Source organism: Micropterus dolomieu, linkage group LG07, assembly GCF_021292245.1.
Source record: "Micropterus dolomieu isolate WLL.071019.BEF.003 ecotype Adirondacks linkage group LG07, ASM2129224v1, whole genome shotgun sequence".
Lineage (NCBI taxonomy): Eukaryota > Metazoa > Chordata > Actinopteri > Centrarchiformes > Centrarchidae > Micropterus > Micropterus dolomieu.
In genome coordinates, this window is record NC_060156.1 from 18,228,193 (window position 1) to 18,252,150 (window position 23,958).

General features: G+C 41.5%; 2 protein-coding genes across 4 annotated transcripts in view; one reads left to right on the forward strand and one right to left on the reverse strand.

Annotated features, from left to right (window-relative positions):
- Positions 1 to 6,539: 6,539 nt before the first annotated feature.
- Positions 6,540 to 8,293, forward strand: nr0b1 (nuclear receptor subfamily 0, group B, member 1). Of its 2 annotated transcripts, none has more exons than XM_046054197.1 (2): positions 6,540 to 7,318; positions 7,677 to 7,939. In XM_046054197.1, exons 1-2 carry the CDS (start codon positions 6,682 to 6,684, stop codon positions 7,793 to 7,795), a joined length of 756 nt encoding a protein of 251 aa, XP_045910153.1. In that variant the 5' UTR covers positions 6,540 to 6,681; the 3' UTR covers positions 7,796 to 7,939. The 2 variants fall into 2 exon arrangements, with proteins under 2 accessions (XP_045910153.1, XP_045910152.1); XM_046054196.1 differs by having other exon boundaries at positions 6,542 to 7,318; positions 7,730 to 8,293.
- Positions 8,294 to 13,004: 4,711 nt separating this feature from the next.
- The window catches only part of LOC123973848 (interleukin-1 receptor accessory protein-like 1-B), a 50,977-nt gene continuing 40,023 nt past the window's right edge, over positions 13,005 to 23,958 (reverse strand). The window contains exons 3-7 of one of the 2 annotated variants that reach the window (XM_046054194.1): positions 23,765 to 23,910; positions 20,368 to 20,514; positions 17,976 to 18,146; positions 15,555 to 15,599; positions 13,005 to 14,952 (exon numbers count right to left, since the gene is read on the reverse strand). In XM_046054194.1, coding sequence (XP_045910150.1) covers positions 14,231 to 14,952; positions 15,555 to 15,599; positions 17,976 to 18,146; positions 20,368 to 20,514; positions 23,765 to 23,910 — 1,231 coding nt within the window. In that variant the 3' untranslated portion in view covers positions 13,005 to 14,230. The remainder of the gene's footprint in view (positions 14,953 to 15,554; positions 15,600 to 17,975; positions 18,147 to 20,367; positions 20,515 to 23,764; positions 23,911 to 23,958) is intronic. The other variant, XM_046054195.1, reaches the window with a different exon arrangement.

Here is a 23,958-nt window from a genome sequence, read left to right on the forward strand (position 1 = left end):
CTATTAAAATCTGCAAAATATGTAGATTTTACTCGTATGCCACCTTACCACCATGTATCACAAACCTAGTGATCATGGGTATAGAATGAATGCATGACACTGGTTTGAATGCACAACACTGAACCCGATAAAAATTTCATTACAGATGAAATGCAGGGTTAAAAACACAAACTAATCCATCACCACGTGCAGTAACACAAAACAATGCCATGCAACACAACCCAGCAGTAGGCAGTAATAAAAATCATTTGTGCCTGGCCTAAAAGCTTTCATATCTGCTGCTTTGTTTGTTGTAAACAGGGTGACCTTGTGTTTATACACCGACCTTGTATGCTGTTACAAGAGGAGAGACAAATAGACTATGGCCCATGGTATAACAAGTGTTAGTTACGTGAGTGTGTGCTGTTTATCCACATTCAGGGAGAGGTTCACAGCTAAGGTAAGCAATGAGCAAAGCTGTGTTGGTTCAAAGAGAGGTTCTGTGTGTCACAGAGTTGTTTATATTAATTTGTGGGATTACTACACACAACTCACTATAAAACTCTAAATCTGATGCCAACGAACATCTTTAAACAGGGGTTTTGATGCCCTCCCCCCCTCACCTCTCATCATAAATGACCAGCTGGTATCATCGAAGTTTCTATTAACACAATGAGGGAATGTTGTTAATTAACAGATCTAGCAGTGTGTGTTTACTTGAAAACCAAACAGTTCAGACTTCAGATTGTAATTATAGCCTATACATTCTTATTTATAATTTGATCTTGATTTTATGTTTATTCGTTTTGATAATATTTGGCATATTATATGCACAAAATGCAGTCATTTGTTCCACTTAAGTGTGTGAGTGCTGACCCAAGTCGACTCCTGAATTCCGAGGAGAAAATGTCCAACACGGAGCGGGCCCTGTATATTTTAATAGCTATTTTGTTATCTTTATCCTTATTTTAGTTTGATCTTACAATGTTTTTTTTGTTTTTATAATAATTTCCACTACATTGCGTACAAAATGTAGTTTGCTTTAGCTTGTAATAAACTATTTCAATTATTATCATGTCTTTTAGAAGTATTTTGGGTTTCTGCCGTGGTGCGAGCATGGACAGCATTTCTACAGGCTCAGGTTGGGCCTGTATAAACATTAGCTGGAGTGTCTTTTTAGGCTGATGTAGTGTGTGTAGATGCTGATGGAGGACTGAAGCTGCTGATGTGCAGCCCTCACTATGCGGCCAGTGTTGAAAAGGTGGTATCATCTCTACACTCCTTAGACACGCCATAGGTTCTGTGATTCTCCTAAACTCCTCGGTAACTGGCACACATTATTTTGATAAACTTTCTAACTGTCTTGCACCAACACCTAAACACTAACTTGGAGAGTAACTTAACACCTCTTGAAATCTTGTTATTTCTGATCTCCTGTGGTTTAACTGCGGTTTGCTGTGGTAATGTACAGGTGTACTCCAGGACCCTGTGACATCACTGTTGGGCGTGTTCAAAAGAGTAAGGTGAAACAGGCTTGAAACTTTCAACCAGAAAGGCAACAAAACACTGTTTTTCAGCCTGGTTTAAAGGATACGTCTGGTGATAGTCTGTGTTTTTCTTCTTGTCAACAAATCCAATGAAAATACTGAAAGTGGCAAGAGATGGACTAACACTTCTGACACTGAAAAGACACATGCTTCTCAAAATTGGGAAAATCAGGTGTGATTAATATGACTTGAGTGAACACTTTACACTAATGTGGCAGGTGTTGTTTGGTCATGAGAAGAAAATGAATTCTATTATAACCACCATTACTTCACATTCCTTCTCTTGTGATTGGTGTGATTCAATATTTCTAGATAAAATATGAATTGGCCGTGAACTGACTGGGCAGCCCTCATGTCATCCAGGAATTTTATTTTCCTGCTTATTTGTTGTTTGTTTCTCTTAATCTTTTCTGTGTCCTTAAGCACTTTGTTTTTCGTACTCGTTTCAGCATTTGAGCTGTTTATATAATTGCATTAATATTATCTCTTTTGTATCATTTGACTCACAAAATAAATCGAGACTAAGTATAAAAAAACCCTGTATATTTTACCTCACATTCATCACATCTAAAGCAAACTTCTCTCTTCCTCTTCAACACACAAACACACACAATTTCACTCTGCTGTAAGTTGGTGACATGAGTCCTTGGAAAGTGCAGTATTCAATTTGTAACTATTATGGAGACAAGGACACAGCCCTTTATGTGAGCAGCCACAGAGAGAAAATGGAGGCAGTCACTATAGCAACCGCCAGAAGAGCGCTCAGCAAATCAACAAACAATGCAGTACAAGACTTTTCCAGGGGAGCCATTTAATGGAAAGCCTTGAATCATACAAAGTTGTCCTCTTAAGTTTCTGAGACCTGTCTTGGAGTGTCTGTGGGTGTCTAAGTCCAAGTGTTTGGTAAAAACCTTGTGTTTTTCTCCACACTTGTGTTTCAAGGCCGGCTTGGTTGAATGTGCCAAAGAGCTGTCTTCTTGGGTCACAGCAACCTCAAAATTGAATTTCTGTGATCAGCATTCAGGAAATGATTACTGCTGCGAAAGCACATAAAATAACAATTCTCTCTTATTGAAAACATTTTGTGTATTTACTTGAGCAATTGGCACACCCTTACAGGGAGTTTCAAAGTATTAGCTGTAATGATTAAACAGAGTTACAACAACGTTTTTCCTTCAGTCAATTCAGCTGAGAAGTTGTGAGAAATTCTAGTGGATGTCAGGAGCGAAGTTGAGACAACTGCATATCAGTCTTTTTAAATTGAAATGTTTTTATGAAACCAACTTACCATGAGCAAACACTGAAAACCTAAACCCCTGGTCTTTCCTTCCCACTTTAATGCCTGCATGTGCTCTGCTCTCACTTTCCCATGCCCCTTGTCTGAGTAAATAACGTCTTTGGTACTGACCTTGCTCTAAATTTCAGCACTAGACACAAAGCTGCAGCGTGGCTGATGCTGTCTGACTCTGACTGTCTGGGTGTCAGAGCAATTAATTGAAGAGGTGCAGATAGACCAGTGTATGTGTATGCGTGCCCACACGTACACATGAATAATATTGTTTAAAAACATGTAAACCTATTTGGGATTGTGTGTCCTGATATTTCAGAGCAGGTCACTGGTAGAAGTGAGTTGAGTTAGAGGAGTCTTGGGTAACTCATATTTGTAATGCTGAAATATGAGGGTTTACTAACTGTAGACAAACACAAACAGGTTACTGTGTTTTGTGGGAAGTTTGTCACATCCTTAAAGTTACGTGATGGGGCTGTGAGAAGGTCTCCCCATGCTCAGCCTTTTTAAACTGGGCTTGGGACCAGCAGGCACTGAGCCAGGCAAAGAGTCTGCTGTATATCATAGAAAGCTAAGAACAAACTGGACCTGTGAAACTGATACCATGATTGTGGCTACCTGATTTGATGGTATAGCGTCTAGGGAGCAAATTGTTTTTTGCAATTAGTCCAGTATACAGTACTTCTTTTCATGTTAAGGTCAAACATTTAAGGCCAAAAAAAAAGTATTGCTCACAGTTTTAATCTTGTATTTCCCCTTGAGACATTTCTAAACTAACAGCAGCCCCTTGACTGCTTTTGTTGAGTGGTGACATTTTGCTCACAAAGATCTAGGGCTTATGGGAAGCTGTGCTCATTAAAAGCAGCTAAAAAACAGAACTATTAAATTAACAATATTACACGTGTTTCAAAAACTACTGTCATTATCTACATTTAGACATATGACACGAGCCACATGACGTACTCTGAAGAAGGCTCTGTTTCAAGGCTGGATTTTTAGTTTACTGTTGTTACAAATGTCAGCAGGATTTTGAATGAGATTTTCTTTTTTCTGGAACCTGGATTTTCCATTTTTAGCTCTCTATATTAAGTTTTATTATTGGTAGAGGAGTTCGCCTTTGCAATGTGCTAGATTCAGATTGCATGAGGGATGCTCAGAAAATGATGCACCAATGTGTTCCACCTCACTTTTATCTCATTGATAGCAGCCTCACCGTGTCAGAGCTGTATTAAGTTACCGCTAATGCAAACAGAACATTTCCTACTGCTGCATCACATTGAAAGACTTTAACGGTTGAAACACGGGATGGCTTTATTGTGAAACAGCCAGAAGAAATGCAATGAATTTGTCGGTTAGAATGGGTTCTCTTAGCTTTCAGTTTTGCCTGATGTTATTTAATTATAGTGCTAAAATGTTTAAATTTGTTTTCCCATTTAAAAAATTGATTTGAAAGGTAGTGCATTTTATTTTTTTTTTTTTTTTACTGTACTTAGAATATATCATTATAGTGAAGGGAAAGAGCTGTCACCCCACCCAGATTTGAACCTGGGTCTACATTGTACCCAAACATGCAACTTGACCACAACACCAAAGAGCCAGACTGGTACGGTGGTCATACTCAACTGTAGTTATGGTACTCACACAGATGTCCCTCACATATTGCCCTTACCGGACTTCTCCCACCACCAGGTCCCCCCACCCTCTAGTGCTTCACGCATCTGGGCTCCCTCACACACACACACACACACACACACACACACACAGAGGATTCACCCCACCTGGATTCTACATTCGAACCCAGGTCTACAGGGTAACAAAACGTGCGACTTAACAGCAACGCCAAAGAACCAGACTCAATGGTATGGCAGAGTTCATACTCAACTGTAGTGAAGGTACTCCGTCGAAATCACATACAGTATATTCAGTATCAGGTGTAATATTTAAACACAAGTCTTCCTGTTTTTTATGGCTTCTCCGTTCATCAAATGTAAATATCCTTGACGCCATGTGCATCATTGTATACACATTTCTCCAAAAATGCTGCCTGATTTATCTATAATCTTTGTACACATCTGGATCTGCACTGTAAAGCTCACTTGGTCTGAACAATACTTGGCTGCACATCATGAGCTTGAGGTCATTGGGGTTAAATGTATGAAAGAAATATTTAAGACATATTTTATTGGCTCTTCTCTGGGAACATGGTGGAGTGGAGGGCTACTTAAGTACATCTTGTACGAATGTGATGAATAAAAACAGAATGAAAAGGAGGACGGGAGAGCAAGACAAAGAGCGACAGAGTACTGTAGCTGTCTTTTCAACTCTGTGCTTTTGCTACAAGACATAATGTAATCTCTCCTTGAGACGGAAGGATTTTTATAACCTGCGCTAGCTGGGCCTTGAGCAGGAGAAGAGACAGGCTGGGTGAAGGCTGTTTATCCCTCTGCATCCTTGATATAAACATGTGAAAAATCTCTGTTTTCTCTCTCGGCCAAATCAATACAAAGACATTCGGCCTCTGAAAAATGTCGTAGCACTACCGCAAAACTTCCTTCATCCTGCCTCCATTCACAACTGTGTCCTTCAGTGTAACAGAGCAGGCGACACTGAGGTCCTGCTTACTGCTATTGCATGTATTTGGCATTGCACTTAATGTCATCCTTTCGCCACACCAAAGAACCAGAACTGCCTGAACATGCCCAACATGTATAGTAAGTCAGGACCTATGCTCAAAACATCTGCATTTTCCTCACATTTCTTCTCCCCCAGGTTAAATTCCTCTGTAATCACCTCTGATTTCCCCTGATTTTTTTTCTCTATATCTCTGGTAGCAGCCAACCCTAACCTGTGATCCCTCTTAGGAGCAATTAAGATAAACCTCTAATTCATCTGCTTTATCCCAACCTGTCTTTCTCAGTCTCTCATTCACTGACCTCCACTCCTCCCTTCAAACCGCGCCCCCCCTCCCACCCACCTGCTCCCCATCCTCCTTCAGTGACAGAGGCAAGGAGAGCATTGAGTCATGACATCATAATTCACCAGCTCCTGTTTTCACGGTTAAATCAATATCAGTGTGTCCGAGTCAAGGTTGGAGGCTGGCCTTCACAGCTCAGCTCTTCCTACTTCTTTTTCATAGAAAATCATATAAATTGTCCCTAAAATAATTAAGCCTTCAGATCCGTCGCTGGCCTATATTTTTTACCGACTCCTGTCTGATAAACAGCACTGCCAGAGAGTCAAGGTAATGCTGAGAATAGAACTGGGCTCAGATTCCTCTCTCTTCTTTTTTCCTTCTTTCTGTCTCTCTCTCACTCTCTCACAAACTGTTTCATTAACCAGGCCTATTGACAGTTGCTTTTTGTTCCTTTGATGTGGTATGATTCTACAGGGTGAGATGTTGCAGTCACATAGTTTGTTTTTTATTTGAACCATTAACATTTCACATGTGAACAAAAGACATCCTGTGTGAAGAACTTCAGATTATTGTCTTAATTGCTTCCTTGCAAAAATGTCGTTTTTACAGTGGTCTGTCTTGGATTTGTGAGAGCCCTGAAAAGTGTATATTTATCAGTGTGTTTGTGTGTGTGTGTGTGTGTGTGTGTGTGTGTGTGTGAGAGAGAGAGAGAGAGAGAGAGAGAGAGAGATGGGAGTTGGAGAAAGAGGAGGTGCCTGAGCATGGGTAGGCGGAATATGCAGAGGGTCTGAACAAGCTCTCAAAGCGCGGGGACAGACGGGAGCTAATATAAACGTGCTGCCCTTCACTCGGGGCTATCAGGGGCTAAGAAAACAGCGCTCCCTCTGTCACTGACCTTCGGCGCTTCAAAGAGACAGCGGGACGCGCTGAGCTCCGGCCCATGTAGAGCGGCCATGGCAACGCTGGAGGGCTGCCGCTGTCGGGGTGCCAGCGGCCGAAACAGCAACAGCATCCTCTACAGCATTTTGAAGAGTGACAGCCTTGCAACCACCGAGGAGCAACAACATCCCCAACAACAACAACAGCAAACACTGCAACACTTGTCCCACAAGACCTCCTCCACGGCCGCCCCAGCCTCGCTCCAGGAGCTCCGGCAGCAGGCGTGTTCCTGCGGCTCGACGCGGCGCCGCGGTATCCTCCGCTCCCCGCAGGTGACGTGCAAAGCCGCCTCGGCGGTTCTTGTGAAGACACTGCGGTTCGTAAAAAACGTCCCCTGTTTTCGTGAGCTGCCTGAGGACGACCAGCTGATGTTGATCCGGAGCGGCTGGGCGCCTCTGCTTGTGCTGGGACTCGCTCAAGACGGGGTGGACTTTGAGACCACGGAGACCGTGGAGCCGAGCATGCTGCAGCGCATCCTCACGGGCTTACCGGAGAGGCAGAGCGAGGTGCTGGCCGGCCAGAGCAGGGGGGCAGCCGGCGTCTCAGTCCTGGATATTGAAGCAATTAAAGCCTTTCTGAAGAAGTGCTGGAGTGTAGATATCAGTACGAAAGAGTATGCATATCTGAAAGGAGCTGTGCTGTTCAACCCAGGTAGGTAGAGTTCTAATAGGCTACCGGTGCCTCAAAGTTATTTTGGTGGCACAGGCTGTCAAAGCATCACTCAGGCCAGGTTGATTATACGCTTATTGTTCAGCTATTGTTGTGTGTGAAGTTTTGTGAATATGGAAATGACTGGCCTAATATTTATAAATAAGAAACATTTTGTGCATTTACCCCAAAGACATGTTTTCTAACAGTCACATGTTCAGTCCATTTTAAATGAGATACGCAACGTGTCGTAATTTACGTATCCTAATTAATAAAGTCAAGTTATTTTGAGGTTAGACGTTGGGATCGTATTTGCATCACGTCTGTGTTGAACCCCTACTGAAATTTTCTTTCCACTCAGCTCACTTTCATCTCTTCTGCTTCCCCCCACCGCCTCTCGTCTCTTTGCCCCAGATGTGGAAGGTTTGCGCTGTCTTCACTACATCCAGTCTCTGCGTCGGGAGGCGCACCAGGCTTTAAACGAGCACGTCAGGCTGATCCACCGTGAGGACACGACCCGGTTCGCCAAACTGCTCATAGCTCTGTCCATGCTGAGGGCAATCAGCCCGCCGGTGGTTGCGCAACTCTTCTTCAGACCCGTTATAGGGACCGTCAGCATCGAGGAGGTGCTCATGGAAATGTTCTACGGGAAATAGGTCACGGTCCACAGTGGACTGAGGTGGATTCAGCAACCAGAAGGACTGAGATGCTCCAGGCTCTTATTGGGTAGGAGGTGAGGGCAGATGAAGAGGAAACTAGGGACTGAGTTTACAACTACTGTATGTGGGAAACCTGCAAGGACTGTGAAATGACCAATGCAGGCAAGAGTGTGTGTGTGAGAGAATGAGAGAAAGAAAGAGAGTGTGTTGAGGGCAACATACAGGCTAGAGGAATAAAACAAAGCAGCTGCTGGAGTTCATAACTTATTTGTTTTTATATAAACTATTTTTCTATAATAAAAAAACTCTCTGAACTGCTTTTGTTTTGTTTTGGGTTTTTTTTTTTAATCATTGTTGTGCCTGTGTGTGCTCTGACATTACTGACACAGAAAACCTTTCACTGGGGCAAGAGTGAAATCAGTCAGAATACAATGTAGGAGATAATATGTCTCACTGTGTAAGCAGTGATAATCAGTGTACTGATGATCTGACGTATGTTAATTTGAAAAGTCACACTGATTCATGTCAACTACTGTTTACAGAAGTTACTGATAAAGGTTTAGTAAGTCAGCTGTATATTAAGATGAGTCTTGGAAGGCTACGGTTCAATTACTCACTGCCCAGTACCGCACTTTGGGTGGAGGGTTTAACAGCAGCACTGTGGCTTCTAAATGCTGGTGAAATGCCATGTTAGACCACCAGAGTGCAACAGTATACCGCATGCAGCAGTTGTGTTTTGCTCATGCATCATCCTCCCCATCCACACACAGACAAAGTGCCTCAGGTAATGTTCTACCTGTCCCTCCAACTCTGGCGATTACAGTGTGGAATTTTGTGGATGCAGAGTAAAATAACCCCTGCAGAAAGTAGAGGGAGGATTCAGGACTGGCTCGCTGGGAAAAAGAGTCCTCCTGCAGAGGAAAAACATCTGGAAACTGCAAATAAAGGGAAAGACAGATACTGTAAGCTTTTGGCATCATTGTACAGCATTAGGGTCAATTAATTAGATCTACGTGAGTGTTTGCTTTGGACAATGGGGCAAAGATTTCCCGCTGTTACAGTACATACGTTTATGACCAAATGAGTCCCTTGACACCAGATTTGCGTTTCCAGCATCCATATTACTTAGTCACTGTTCAAAAGCCATATGGCCTGTACCTGTGCTCAGTCCCTGCGGCTTTGCTTTGGCCCACTCTGACAAAATAATTTGGCAAGCAGGTTACTATTTTACATTTAGACAAGCCCCACTCTGCAAATTTTTGGATTATACCCTAACCCAAATTAAGCAGGGGAAGTGAAAATGGGTTAGAAAACGATGGACAGAGATAGACATACATCTTGTGTGCTTTGAAGAAAAGTAGAGAAAGAATACTCTCAGTCAAACAGCCACTGGACCGCGTAATGATCCTCTTGTTCTTGGACAGACCTTAAAATTGGCCGCACTGCTGTCAGCGGCTGTGGAACAGCAAATGGAAGCTGACTGTGTGAGCAGTGAGTAGAGGAGGCTGAGAGTGCAGGGCGGGAGGTGGTAGCTTATTCAAAAGTCACAAAGCAGGAGGGTTTCAGAAAGCCCCAGCTTTATCAAACTGCACTTTGATGAAGTTAAAAGGACTGATGAGACTGAAAGTATCACCTGTCACATATCTGTGCCTGATGGAGGTATTTTACAGGTTGAAGTTTAGTTGCCTTATCTGGTAGAGCATCTGCGGCTTGGTAGAGAAAATCAAAATTAAAATGAAATATACAAATGGATTTTCCACTAATTTGGGGTTTTTAATTTTTTAAATTTAAACAGCAGTCTATGTTCTCTCAAAAAAATGAAAATATGTTTTCAAGAGCAATAGGGTTTTCAAGTGTGCCTTGAAGTAGTAATGACATTGCCTCTGTGTTAGTGCCTATTCAGCAGAGAATAGCTAACTGCATGCAATCACAATGGTTTGCCACTGGAATAGAGGAGCTGAAGGCAATAAGCTGGCCCACCACAAACTGATAACTCTCACACACACCTCCCAGTGGTCTGATAAGGCATTGCAGAAAAAGACAAAAATGACACACACACACGCACACACACACACACACACACACACACACACACACACACACACACACACACACACGTGCACACACACACACACACACAGCCACCCTTGCACATATGCCACTGTGGACTTTACTCTGATGATATGCTTATTTCTGTCTATCTCCTCTACATGTTCCCTCTTGATGGGGCCTATTTTCTCTCCAATTAAGTCCTTAATTGCTCTGGGTAACAGAGTCTATTAATCCTGTGTCTGCTAATAAAACCCCAGCTGTCTGGCAGGAGTTTGCCAACGTGCAACAGTCACCATCTCGACACACCACCAGCATGTTGTGTGCGCTTGCATGTGTGCATGCCTCCAAATGTTGGCATTTTTAATAAAATATAAAAAAAACAACCAAAGTAAATTCCAGTGGTTGTGGTTGATTTATTTTTTCATTCACACAGTTAAAACAGTTTTTATTTCTGTGTTTGCATAATGTGAAACCATCTGAGCTTTACGGCTCTTTTTGTGCACGCTGGCACCAACAAACATGTCCACAGTCTTTTACGGCTGCAAACTCAGTCTTTCACTCACTTTCTCCCTTCCTCTGCCTTTAACTCTGTCCCTGTGTTTTCCTTCTGCCCCAGTTTCTCTTTTTCTCAGTTCTCTCCTGGGATTGACAGTCACTAAATCTGCTTTCTGTTTCTTTGTTTACCAGTGTTAAATCACAAACACCCCTAGTAGGTAGTGTGAATCCCCAGGAGATGGCACTGTTTGGCAGCACTCAACCAACACTGTGTTTATGTTTATGTCAAGCAAAAGTCAGGCATCAAATGAGCCTCCTTGGCTTTAAGCCAAAATGTTTCTTATATCAGCACTTTCTTTTAAAGGCTTATCTTCTCTATCTCTATCTGACAGGAGAGACAGACAGGAACATGGTGAGAGAACAAGTTGCATCCCGCATAACAAAAGTCCTCAGCCAGTATCAAACCAAGGAAATGGCAATTGCATCGTAAGTGTTCTAGACTATAAGGCCTCAGAGACCCTCATATCAGCATATTTTAAAATCAACACGACCACCATCATTACATGCTGCTAATTGTTGACCTTTCTCATTTGCACACTGCACTGACATTCTGCTGTAAATGAGAATGTTTGTTAGTGTTGTGTAATGTGTTTCTTGAAAGCAAGAGAATAATTGGAAATAAAGAACACTAACAGTCCAAACATAGCCTGGGCATTTAGCTCCATCCTACTCTCCTTTTGGTACTGTATAGGATATTTCTCCCATGATTCATTGTTTGCAAAGCATTTTTCACAATCTTCCCTTAGAGGTTTGTTTTGGGTTATCTGAAGAGAAATATGCAAAAACTATATTCTAGTGGAACAACGTCATGCCACAGAGTCCTCATGTCCAAACCAACAATAAATTTCTACTCTATATATGGCACTTTGCAGCCTAAGCGTACAACCGATTATCAATTACACATATACAATCGCCTTCTATAGCCTCAGTAAAATTAATTGGAAAAGATGACGAAACTCAGACAATTATGTGTTTTTTGACTAAATCATTAATCAAAAATGACCGACAATAAATTCCATGCCTTTGTAAAAGTCTATGGACACCTCGGTGAGTGCAACAAGTATTATTAAGCCACATCAATTAAACATCCTGACATCTATTTAGAATCAGTAGTAGAATACAGCATCACCAAAGGAGACACCACAGAGATGTATAAATAACATACTCCACAGCGACTGCAGCCAAAATCACACATAGCCTATATATGCAAATGAGAAACTGCAGTTTTTACACATGCAGACACCCACACCCGTTGCTGATGCTCTCATCTGTAGAGAGTTAGAGCAATCAGTGAGTTTTTTTATTGTACTCACCTGTCAGACTGACTTTCTGAGAGCTTTGTGTACTGCAAAGTCCTTCTCAGCCTGCTCTAGGTTAAAATTTTCTGCTCATTTATTCTCCCGTCCACACTGGCCTTTCTGTCCCACTGCCCTTCTCAAAGTTTTTAACACTTGAGCTGAAAGACTGGAGTCGCACCTGTTTTCTGGGATTATTGTCACACACAGAAGAAACTTACACAGCTCACAGAAGGTAAAAGTTCTTAAGTGAACACAAAACTCGTGGAGAATCCACTCCATGTGAGCATTTTAGCATGTTTTCTTTAGCCAGACCCAGGTGCACCATTGGAGCAACATCATGGGTGTGTTTGATTTGGGTAAAGTGCTGGCTGGATGATGCATTAAATCTGTGATTAATTAAGGTAGATGCAACCTTGTTTAATTACGCCGATGTACAATAATGCTAACCACAACTTCACGCCATAATGACGTGATCCTTAATTTTAGAATATTGTATTGAACGTATTTTTGTACTTTTCACTGCTATTACCAGTCCAGCTACGACTGCACCTCTGACACTCAGTTAGTGAACGTGCTGCAGCTGCTGATTTGGCTCCTTCAGTATCCTTCCCAGCAGTTTATCAGGACTTTTGTTTACCCTGTAACGGTTTTAAAAAAGTAAACAAAAACCGACTGTGTTACAGTAACATGAGTAAATGTAATTAGTTACTTCCACCCTTTAATCCTCCAATAAATTGTAGGGCTAGTTATTGTTAGTTATTTACAAAAATAATCAGAAAGAGCAGGTGGGGATTTTTATGAGTGTCATCAGTGTGTGAGGCAGATGCTGTGAATTACTGCCAACAAATGGTCAAAGTTGGACACAAAAGGAAATCAATGTTTTTAATGTGCAGTGAGAAAGTAAGGGCAACTGATAATGATTGTGTTTCTATAAAGATAGACATTTCTTTCCAAGTGAAAATTGTGTTTATATATTTATATAAATATCTATATTATATATAGAATACATATCTATTTGCTATGCATACTCAAAAATCACACCTTCAAATATATTTAAAAAGTCTTTCAAAACACAAATGTATTCTTTTCTTTCCTTAAACATGAACTATCCATATGAACCAAAGTAATTATCAGGATGGGAATAATATTATGTTTTAAAAACCAAAACATTAAAAATGCTTTACTTTTGAATCTAGAAGAGTAGAGGACATATTTTTTCATGTGGGATTCAAAAGCCACCTCTTGACAAACCAGGAACCACATTGCAAGTGTACAAAACCAGCATAACACTTATACACAAATCCCCTTTCTATGGTAGATGAAATGCAAATAAGTATGACTTCTCAAGCAAACTTTTTTCAGTTATAAAAATAGAATTCTTTTTAAAATAATCTACAGATTTATTTTTAAGGTGAGGCATTTCACTATCACTCTAAAACAGCAAGGCTGTTTGTTTCAATAGAAAATATGAAGCTTTAGAGAGAGATCTGCCAGTCTATCGGTCTATCTGATTGGAGAGGACTAGCACGGCCCCCCAACTGCTCCTCCTTCTCGGTCCCACAGGACGGTACTTTTTTGCCAGTTCCTCCTTCTTTTTGCATATTCTATGATTTTTTTAAAAGAGAGTTTACTTTTAAACTAGATACACCTTTTACAGGTAAACAAAGAGAAGTTTCAGCTCCTTGAAGCTCCTGAAATGTCCAGGCAATTGCAAAAATGTAAAAAAAATGTTTTCTTAAACTACACAAGGATTTAAAAACAAACAAACAAACAAACAAAAAACACAACAGCGCAGGTATATGACATACTGGCTTTCCAAACAAGCATATTGAAATTAGAATAAAAAACAAACAAAAAAGAAAAACCAATAAAAAATATACAACTCTGTATAACAAGTTAAAGCAAAGTCCTACAGTAGAGAAGGCAACAAACATTTTAAATTGAATAAAACAAATAAGGAAAAAACAGGAAAACACTGATGCTACAAATAAATTGAAATATATGTACAAGACCCTGTTTTCCTTTTGTTTGTATGTATGGACATTTGTGTGTGTATGTGTCTGCAGGGGTGTGCACAATTGCCATAGTGTGTAGGTCCTTTAATGTGGAGTTCTTGCGAGTCCGTATCTCACTAGTTGGTAAAACAGTGTCTTTATTATATATCCTTGAGTTCCACATAGAAAACATCCTCAGAGGTGGTGTCCACTTGAAAAAAACAAGGGAAACTGTGTCCAAATACCAGTTGGAACCAAATGGATCCAAAACACTTATCCACCATAATCACGACCATAAACTGTGTTTCTAAGAGCAACCAGACTGAGCCTGCCATGTCTGACCCTGACTGTTCATCATTACCAGATGACGCTGGAAATGCTGGTTTCTCTTGGCAGCAGAGGGAGCATGGCATTGTTAGCATGTGCCTCCTCCAGGCTGTGCTCTCGGCTCTTCCCAGGAGGCCTCTGTCCGTTCAGCAGTGTAAGTGGGATGTTGCAGTAGGTGTGCTGGTTCCCCAGAGAGGAGAGAGGTGGTAGGGTCCCTCCAGGGGGTATGTCATACTCGTAGCTGCGGTAGTAGTGTTTCTGCCTCATGGTGGTGTGGTAGGTGTTGTGGAACGTGGAGCGCAGCTCTGGGTGGGCAGTGGCCATGGCAGTGGAGGTGGCTGCTGCCATGGAAATGGCAGAGACGGTCTGCAGCTCTCCAAAGGGGCCCTGCTCGCTGACGTCCAGCGCAGGCTCGTGAGTGAGCATGGGCTCTGTACGCCTGAACGGCATCTCGTACTGCAGCTGCTTCCAGAACTTGGAGTTGAGCTTGTTGCTCTTGGGGCCGCGCCACTTGATGACAGTAAGGGTTTTAATGGTATGCTTGAGAGCCTCTACCTCCTGGTAGTTCATGATGCCGCGCAACTCGGCACACTCAATCAGGATGACTTTGATCTCACCAGTCACCAGCATGTTGCGCAACCGCGTCTCCAGTTCAAAGATGCTCCAGCCTCGCCGCACGACATAGTTGGGTGTCATAACTATAATGAGGCGTTTGCTCTGGTCCACGCAACGCGCCACATCCTCTATGTAGGCTTCAGGAAACAAGAGGTAAAGAAAGGAAAGAACAAACATGCATAAGACATAAGAATGGCAGAATTTTTGAATAATCTACATTCAGTTTGTTTTGAGCTAAAGATATGATTTAATGATGAGGACAAAACCACATAACACTTAACAATGATGGATGAACATACTGACACAAAACACAAGACAATGACAGGTGGCTATTTTGCTGTCCACCTCCAGTATTTAGTATAATATCACTCATTTAGTCTGCAGTTAATTGTGTTTAGAGAAAGACATACTGACTGTATATACGTGTGTGATAAATATCTAAAAGCTGTGCTTGTTCAGTTGAAAATGTTTATTTTGTTCTTTTGCAGTAAGTATTATTCTGTGTATTGTAATCAATACTCTGGAGGGGAGTCCCACAGACTAAGCTAAGCACTAAATAGCTGTAGATAAGGGGGGGTGGGGGGGGCAGTGATTGATAAAGCTGCACAGTCTATAGGATTAGGCTGAGTTGCTGACTATTGAACTGTGAACAGTGCCATTCTAAGCGTCTCTTTGAAACTTCCTAGGAGCAGGTACATGACAGCAGCTGATACAAGAGGAAAAGACTGAGGGCGAGTACCTCCAAAGAGTCGTGTGTCATCCTGGTAATGCTCATTGGTGAGACCTAAACATAAACATTTTAACATTCAGGTCACAGGAAGAACACAGTACAGACACAGAAACATGCTCAACACAGTTGTAAAAGTGGCCGCATCTTCTCTCACTCATCTTTTTATTTCAGATATGATTAATCACATACCATGTTTCCCTGATTGGACATTCATCTACAATGATTTGCCTGGCACTGACGCTGGCGGCAATTTTCTTTTGATTAAAGGAAAGAGGCAGCTCAGTCAGCAGGGCCCAGAGCCTTCACACATTTCCCACTGATGTTTAATTCTGTGTGGACCAACTAGGACGTGTTTGCGTTTTATCTGTTCCACATGAAGCCTACAGTACAAACACACAGCATCACTACTAACTAGAGCACACTGTGTACCACTGGCACATACGGACTACTAAGCAGAGTTAGCACGCATGAGAATATGTTCAGACAGAATTTTCACGGATTTATTAATACATGGATGAAAACCAGGAAGGATGAAAAATTTGTTCAATATATCAGCTGCTGGTACAAACTGTACACTGAATTCCCATATCTGTTGTACATAATATGAGAAGAGCCAGCATGAAATACTATGATCTTTTATCCAGAGCGAGAGTATACAAGAAAAAAGATTCTTGTTGACTGAATATTGTATTTTCCTTTGCCCTTTATTTGGAAATTTGAAATAATTATCCACTCATCACTTGCTTGAATCGGCCCAAACAACACAAAACAGTGAAACACAAGACAGTGACAGTGAAAAGCAAAACTGAAGACAAACTACACACAACAAACACTTAAAAATAATGAAGTTAACTAGTTAACTAGTTAACATAGGTTTGGGAGCAGGGCCACGCCTCAACCACACCTCTAATCTACTGTCAAGTCTACTTATACCTGATTAACCCATCCTCCCCTGCTGGTCTTTTCTTGATGACAGACCGTGCTTCGCACTTATTTGCAGAATTGTGTAATTCCCAGACAAAGGTTGATCTCGTTCTCCAGCCATCACGCAGTTCATATGCAGACGCACATGAATATCTACCCCACACCAGTTCATTCAGCATCGCTGATTGATTTTCCACTTCTTGTTCTCTCGGCACCAGAATCGGACATTCATTCCAGTCCGTTTTCAGCCACAACATTCTATCTCTAAACACTATCTAAATACTATCTCCACAGTTGGAAAACATTCTGAATGCCTAGCAAGAAGCCATCCTTAACAACCTCGCCCTAGCCACTCTCTCGGCCTCGTCTAACAGGATGGAATTGTTTCCAGGCATATTATACCTTATAACAGTTGCCCTTTCCCTCTCTAGGCATCCACAATTGTATCACCCACAGTCATTCCATTCTGCAAATGCGTACCTCTGCCATCAAGGTCATTGCTTATCAGCCTTTTCAACAAACTAGTTAGTGGCAGCCATTGTCCCTATACCTCCCATTCCCGCGTTTCCATGCCAATCAAAGGCTTGTGAAAACAGGAACCTGCTGTCACAGAAAAATGCTGGTAACTCACCTTTGACCTTCTCTGCCTCTGCATCCATTCTCTTCATTCAGGCTACTCATCCCCCATGGTGGACCTACTGTAACTCTAGAATCCATGCTCTTGCAGGCCATCTTTGACTCCTTGCAGTGCTCTGAATTTATTCCTCTGGTTCTCTCATATTCACTCTCCCAAGAAGTAAAATCTGGGAGCTTCTACATTATCCGTCTAGACTCCTATCTCAGCCTCCATGAGTTGCTGACCAAATACATCAGCTCAAGGTATGTCACCAAGACCTCACCTCAAGACCCACTCTTTCTCATCCAAACAGGGATGATGGCCTCTGGAGTCTGGCTTCACAGCCACTGTCACTGAGTCCTCCGGATATCTTGCATATCTTCAGAACACTGTTCCAGTCATTCTTTCCACATTGGTGCAGCTTCCACGGCAGCCAGACTGAGCATTTCAGATCAAACCATTCAAGTCCTCAGTCGCTGGTCATTTCAGGCATATGGCTCATACATTCACAACAATCATAATGTCTGTTAAGCGCACCTCAGCTAAATTTAAATCTGTTGACTTTTTTGGGGGCTCGCAATCGACTCAGGTGACTCAACAACTGAGATGGATCCCAACACTTACCTAAAAGGACAACTTCCTCCTCCACGTTCATCTTCTTCCTCACCTCCATTCATTTATTCTCAACACAAGTACGTCCTCGTTTCATTAAGCCTTTAAACTCACATTGTTGTGGCGTGGTCCTTGCTAGTGACTGACGTGTAACAAATGTGCCAAACATTGCAACAACTACAGTATATGAGTGACTGTAAATGCCCTCACATTCCAAAAATTTATTACGTGGACATACGTGTGCAAGCATGTATGACACAGACAGTCACAGAGCTTACTTCCTGTTGGAATGAGGTCTCGATCTGGGATGAAGAGTTTGTAGCCATAATGTTTCTCCAGGACATCAGGGAGGATCTCCAGGGCAAAGCGTTCCTCTTCCCTGGTCTCCTGACTCCACTGGTCAGGGTCCACTTTGGTGTAGGACAGGTACGCATCGTAGTCTTTGTTTTCTGAAAAAGAGAGAGAAGCAACAGGGAGTAGCTCATGAAAAAGGTGCACACATGCATTGACATTTAGCACAGAAGGCACGTTGTCCCTAAACTCCTCTTGGCACAATCAAAAACTTGTATACACATGCATGTGAACACCTGAACATTACACCCATATTTGATTAAGAAGATCTCATTCCAACAGCATGCAGGCATTACAGCATTTCGCAATTACTTTGGCTCAACTTTCTCAGCTGTTTGACGTATAAAACCCTAATCATAAAATTATATTCTCCAGATTTTGGGTGCAAAATCTCATATACAAAGCACAAAAAATGAAAATGTCAATCAAATTAGGTAATACATCACACATTTCGTTTATCAAAGCAACATTGTAATACAATTTGTTTTGTATATATTTCATTACTATATTTTAATCACTAGTATGTAATGGTCATTTCCTCAAAGATTATACAAGCTATAAGCAAAAAAAAAAATCAGAAGTCAGCACTTCAGTGTAGACAATGACTTTTCATCATCACCGTCATTGGTTTTTATTGAATAGGCTGCATTACTGTGAATATAGTGTAGTCTGACTTTACGCTACAGTAAAAATCATGATTGTTATTGTACTTGACTGCATCAGTTTACTTTTCTGTATCGACTACAAAGTTAATTTTTATTCAAAACACAGCACCATTGATATTTCAATCACTTCTGTACAATGCTGCCAGAACAGTCTCTACGCCTCTGTGAGATTTGCTCCCATTCAGCCTCAAGAGTGGCATTAGTGAAGTCAGTCAGTCATGTTGGGTGATAAGGCCTGGCTTGTACATTCCAGTTCATCAAGGTGTTGGATGGGATTGAGGCTGGCCACGTTCTTCCACACCCATATCAGAAAACCATCTTGGACATGGGTGTCCAAATACCTTTTGCCAAATAGTGTATATGAGAAATTAATTGGGGTAGATATAAAAATACCCAAATCAAGACTCAAGCAAAACCCTCTTCCACACCTCGAAATGATTTCCCAGAAGACAGTTGGAAGAACTGAAAAGACAGAAAATAGACGATGGGAAAAAAGCAGTACTGGTGACATGTTCAGTAAGTCCTATTCATTATACTCTGTAGAAGAGTGCGGGTAAGCCAAAAAGGAAAGAGGGGCATTTTCACAAACGCTTTGAGGAGCACATGCAGCTTTGAAACTCACTGGAAAGGCCAGGGCTGCACTCGATAGGATCCAAACATCAAACAACGCTTTCAAATTAGCAACCAACCATGCAAATTAACCACCTAGCAAACTTGAAATTCTTGTATTGGCGGTCCCTGACGGTATGACTTAATCATGTGGAAGTTTGAGTCAACAAAACAGTGTGTAATAGATAATTCATGCTACTGTAGAAACAATCCAATGATTAAAAAATGAGTTCAGTCTTTCCAGAATTTTTAAAAAGAGAGCAGTCAAAATACAAAGCAAAATGGGAGGATACTGGGACACTAACAGATGAACCCTTAACTGAAGCAAAAGTTAACTATGTTCCATAGAGAAAACAAAAAGTTGCTCTTCAATTTCAAGCTGTTTACGCCTCCTATTTGTCGCTTGGGGAAGGAGCTTCGGGCCTGCCCAGTCCCCATGTGCCGCTATCTGGCCTTCAACAGAGGAGGGTGGGCATCATTCCATGATATATTGAGACAGATCTCTTTTTAAATGGGCAACAAATTGAAAATCTGTCTCCCCTATGCAGCCATTGCAGCAGTGTACACACACAATCACGTGCACCTCTACACCAACAGTTGAGAGAGAGAGAGAGAGAGAGAGAGAGAGAGAGAGAGAGAGAGAGAGAGAGAGAGAAAGAGAGAGGAAATGGGCTGCTGTCTCTGAGATAGAACTGGAGAAGATATTTGTATGTACCAGGGATTCTGTTATGGATAGAGGCTCTGACAGAACACACACACACACACACACACACACACACACACACACACACACACACACACACACACATACACACACACACACACACACACATAAAACCTTACGCACATTGGTAAACAAACTGAACATATTCACATCCATGAGAACAAACCCACACAGGCACATAAACAGCCATCTATGCTCGCCTGACATTGAATTTTGGATCAACAAGGCCCGGTGAAAAAAAGTGAGAACAAGATGGAGGTTAAAGGGCTTCAGGCTGAAACAGAGAGAGTATTTCTTTGTGATGCTTTGTGCTGTCTTTACCTCCATCCACATCTTCGCTGCCAAAGTGCCTCCTATAGAAAAGCATCAGCTCTATCTTGTAGCATTTATAAAGGGAGATGAGGAAGATGAGTAGCAGCAGGATGGCTCCTAGTCCTCCTGCCAGCTCCACGGTGTACATGAGCTCTGCTGAGGACACACAGACCAGAAATATATTTTAAAGTGCTGAGATGATCATGGATTTAACTACATGTATACATATTGTGAATACACAGTGTTACTGACTGCAGCATGTTGGACTAATAGTTTTTTTGTCATCGTTTCCCTGTGTAAACTCAAAGGATGGGCACTTATAGGATACATTTACATTTGCTAGAAGTCTTGACAATCATTATTCTTTTCAGAGCTTAGCTCATAGCAAAGCAGCATCAATCTTCAGGGGGAAGGAACATGTGGCTCATAACGACTTATGAAAAATGAGAGGGCACAGAAGGGAGACACATGAAAAAAAGAGAAGATGATGAGAAATTTGGTTCATTTCTTTGGAGCAGTGCAGCAGTGACCCAGCTCTGCACTTTGGCTATCGTCCACAGTGGGACAGTGGGACACAATGGGACAACCTGGACATGGATGGAGGCATTTTCAAAACAAGGGGCTTGAGTTTAGTCATCTTACCTACTCCCCTCTCCATCATACCTCTTCTCCCCCTCTTCCCCATCTCTCCCTCTGTCCCTCCATTCATTTCCCTTCTCTATTATCTCCTCTCCGTCTCCCCAGAGACCTAGCTTGGGGAAGGATGAGTTATGTTGTGTAAGCAGAAAGAAGCATTTACCTGGTTGGCTCAGCTAGAACAGGTTCACCTTATTTCTCATTATGGGATGAAATACCGCACAGGTGCCATGGCAACCACAATGCACCCTCTATAATATCACATATTATGTATACTGCAAAGGTAAATATCTTTACTTTTATCTTATTTTTACTTTACTTTACTTATCTTATCTTTTATAAGTCTTGAAAGCATCACTATAAAGTTATAAACTATTTCTTTAATCAAAACATGTTCAAATTGCACCGGAGACATTACATTTATTCATTTAGGTGACGCTTTTATCCAAAGCGACTTACAATTGCTATTTATGTCAGAGGTCGCACACCTCTGGAGCAACTAGGGGTTAAGGGTCTTGCTCAGGGACACAATGGTGGATGGCTTACAGTGGGAATCGGTCTCCCACATCATAGGCAAGCATCTTATCTATGCGCCATCACCACCCCGACATGACAAACAGTTTTCAGTTGGCATCAATATAATGCAATTTTCTTACAATACTTAAGCTGATGATACACAGAGCAACTTTTAGAGCAATCGTGCAGGGCAATGTTGCCGTCAATGGTAATGAGTAAAGATTACTACTGTAATCCCCCCCTTTTTTATTTGTTGAAATTTTCTTTGCCTCCAGATTGCAATAAATCAAATGCTCTGACACAAAAAAGAAAAAAGATGGACACTTGAAGGAAATGGGGTTGGATTTTTTCCATTCAAAATAGCTGTCTCTTGCTAGCTTCTCCAACATTGCCCACCCCAGCTTTAATATTAGACTAAATAATATCACTCATGTCTGTACAGTAAAAATGGAGCTACAACTAGCTTAGCAATGTGACTGGAAACAGGGGGAAACAGCTGACTGGTCCAGGGATAACATTTCTGCCAACCAGCACCTCTAAAGCTCACAAATGTACATGTGATATTTAACAAAAGTGTAAAAATGACACAATGTGTTTTATGTGGGGTTACCTGCTGGCTTGATCAGGCACAATGCCTGAGTTCCTGGAGTCTTAGAAGGTTGCCTGTCAGTCGAGACATTATTCTAAGCTAACTTCCTGCTGGCAATAGCTTCATTTTCGCAGTACAGACATGAGAGTGGTATTGAATATAGGTATTTCCCAAAATGCTGAATTAGTGCTGTAATGTGTAAAGACAGATTGTATCAGTCAGCACATATGCCTTTACGTTTCTTTCATGAACAACAACAAATACTATCTCAGAAAGACAGCACTTTTGTTTTGGCTCTGTAATATACAATTTTTGTAACTAATTAACAGCAATCATCCTCACTCTCTAAGTTGTTTATGTTTCACTGGTCACTTCTTCCCATCTGCCTTTCCTCTTTCTATTTCCTTAGGCAGGCTGACTTGAGACAATCACAGACCTGCTGTAGGGCTTATGCATTCTGGGAGGGGAAACATCAGAACAATGTGGGAGACATAGATAGAACTTCACTCGAAGTATTTCTTAGCATCCCTCTCGCCGGAAATGCTGCTTGACAGAGAGAGTTAAATGAATGCGTCTAAAGTCTGCAAAGACCTCTAAAATGGAAGTGGGCTGTCTACAAAAGATGGTCACAAAGACAGAGATTAAAGCGGGGAGACAGACAGATAACGACTTAAAATGTAATTGTATGCTAAACTTATTGGTCTGTTGGGAAAAGCTGAACCAATTTGCTGTTTAAACAGCCATCAAATTACCTCTCTTTGCAGGGTGACAACCAGTGCATGAAAAGAGCTTCAGAAAAGTCATGCTAGAGAGCCAAAATAGCTACACAGCTGCTGGAGCACATGTAGAAAGGAACGACACGGCCAAATGGAGATTGTTAACACAAGCATGGATTGAAAAAGAAAAACAAGGAAGGACAAGAAAGGAAAAACAAAAGATGTTAAAAAGAGTGCTGTGAGGTCTCTGGGGGCATGAAGGGAGATATATGAAGTCGTCTTTATCCATTTAAAAGAATATTCCAATATCTGAAGTGATATTAAAGAAACAGATGTGTTTATGTTGTGTACACCAGACTGCTTTAAACTTACAAAATCTAATTTTGTGGCCACTTGGGGGCAAGCTGTAAACACAACATTAATATATAGTACTAAGCTGATATTGTAAAGTTGATAGCAGTTGCCTATTTACAGTGATAGAACTCTTTGGGTTTGTCACAACAAGTGACCCGTTTCACATCACATTCTTTTAATCCATTATTACTATGAAATATTGATTAGAGGAACTGTAACCCTTTAAACCTCAATGAAGCAGCAAATCCTTTGCAGTTTTATTTCAAATTTTAGTGGAGATCCTAGTGTTCCCAAAGATGCCAAATATGTCAGGTTGAAGTTTATGGAAATGTGTATAAAATGAGGCACAAGATGTCTAGAATATTTCTATTTGATGAAATGGTGCAGCCATGCTTTGAATATTTCATTCATCATGCGGCTTTAATGAAGAGTTGGAAAATGCCGATACAGAATATATAACGTAGCGTCAGAGAGTGAGGAAAAAGATTATTTTTCCAGCCTTAAAGCCACTTACTGGGAAATAAAATTCAAAAACTAGATGTTAAGGGGTTAATACTCCTCAAGGTTGCAGTGGGAAATGTCAAAGAGTCTTTACCCTGCCTGAGGAGCTGGATGGTAGCTTGGCGACGGCCGTTACCATTTTCCACATAACAGGAATAATTTCCCAGGTCATCCTCCTCCAAGGAGTCAATAGTCAAGGAAATGGCCACTTCCTGCTCACCAAGATGCTCCTTGACAAGCCTGCAAGACAAAAAAATAAACAAATAATTCTGCGCAATGCCTCTCTGC

Coding starts and splice junctions, on each gene's coding strand:
- nr0b1 (XM_046054196.1), top strand. CDS start 6,682: ATGGCAACGCTGGAGGGCTGCCGCTGTCGGGGTGCCAGCGGCCGAAAC. Junction 7,319..7,729: donor AGCTGTGCTGTTCAACCCAG/GTAGGTAGAGTT, acceptor TCTTTGCCCCAG/ATGTGGAAGGTTTGCGCTGT.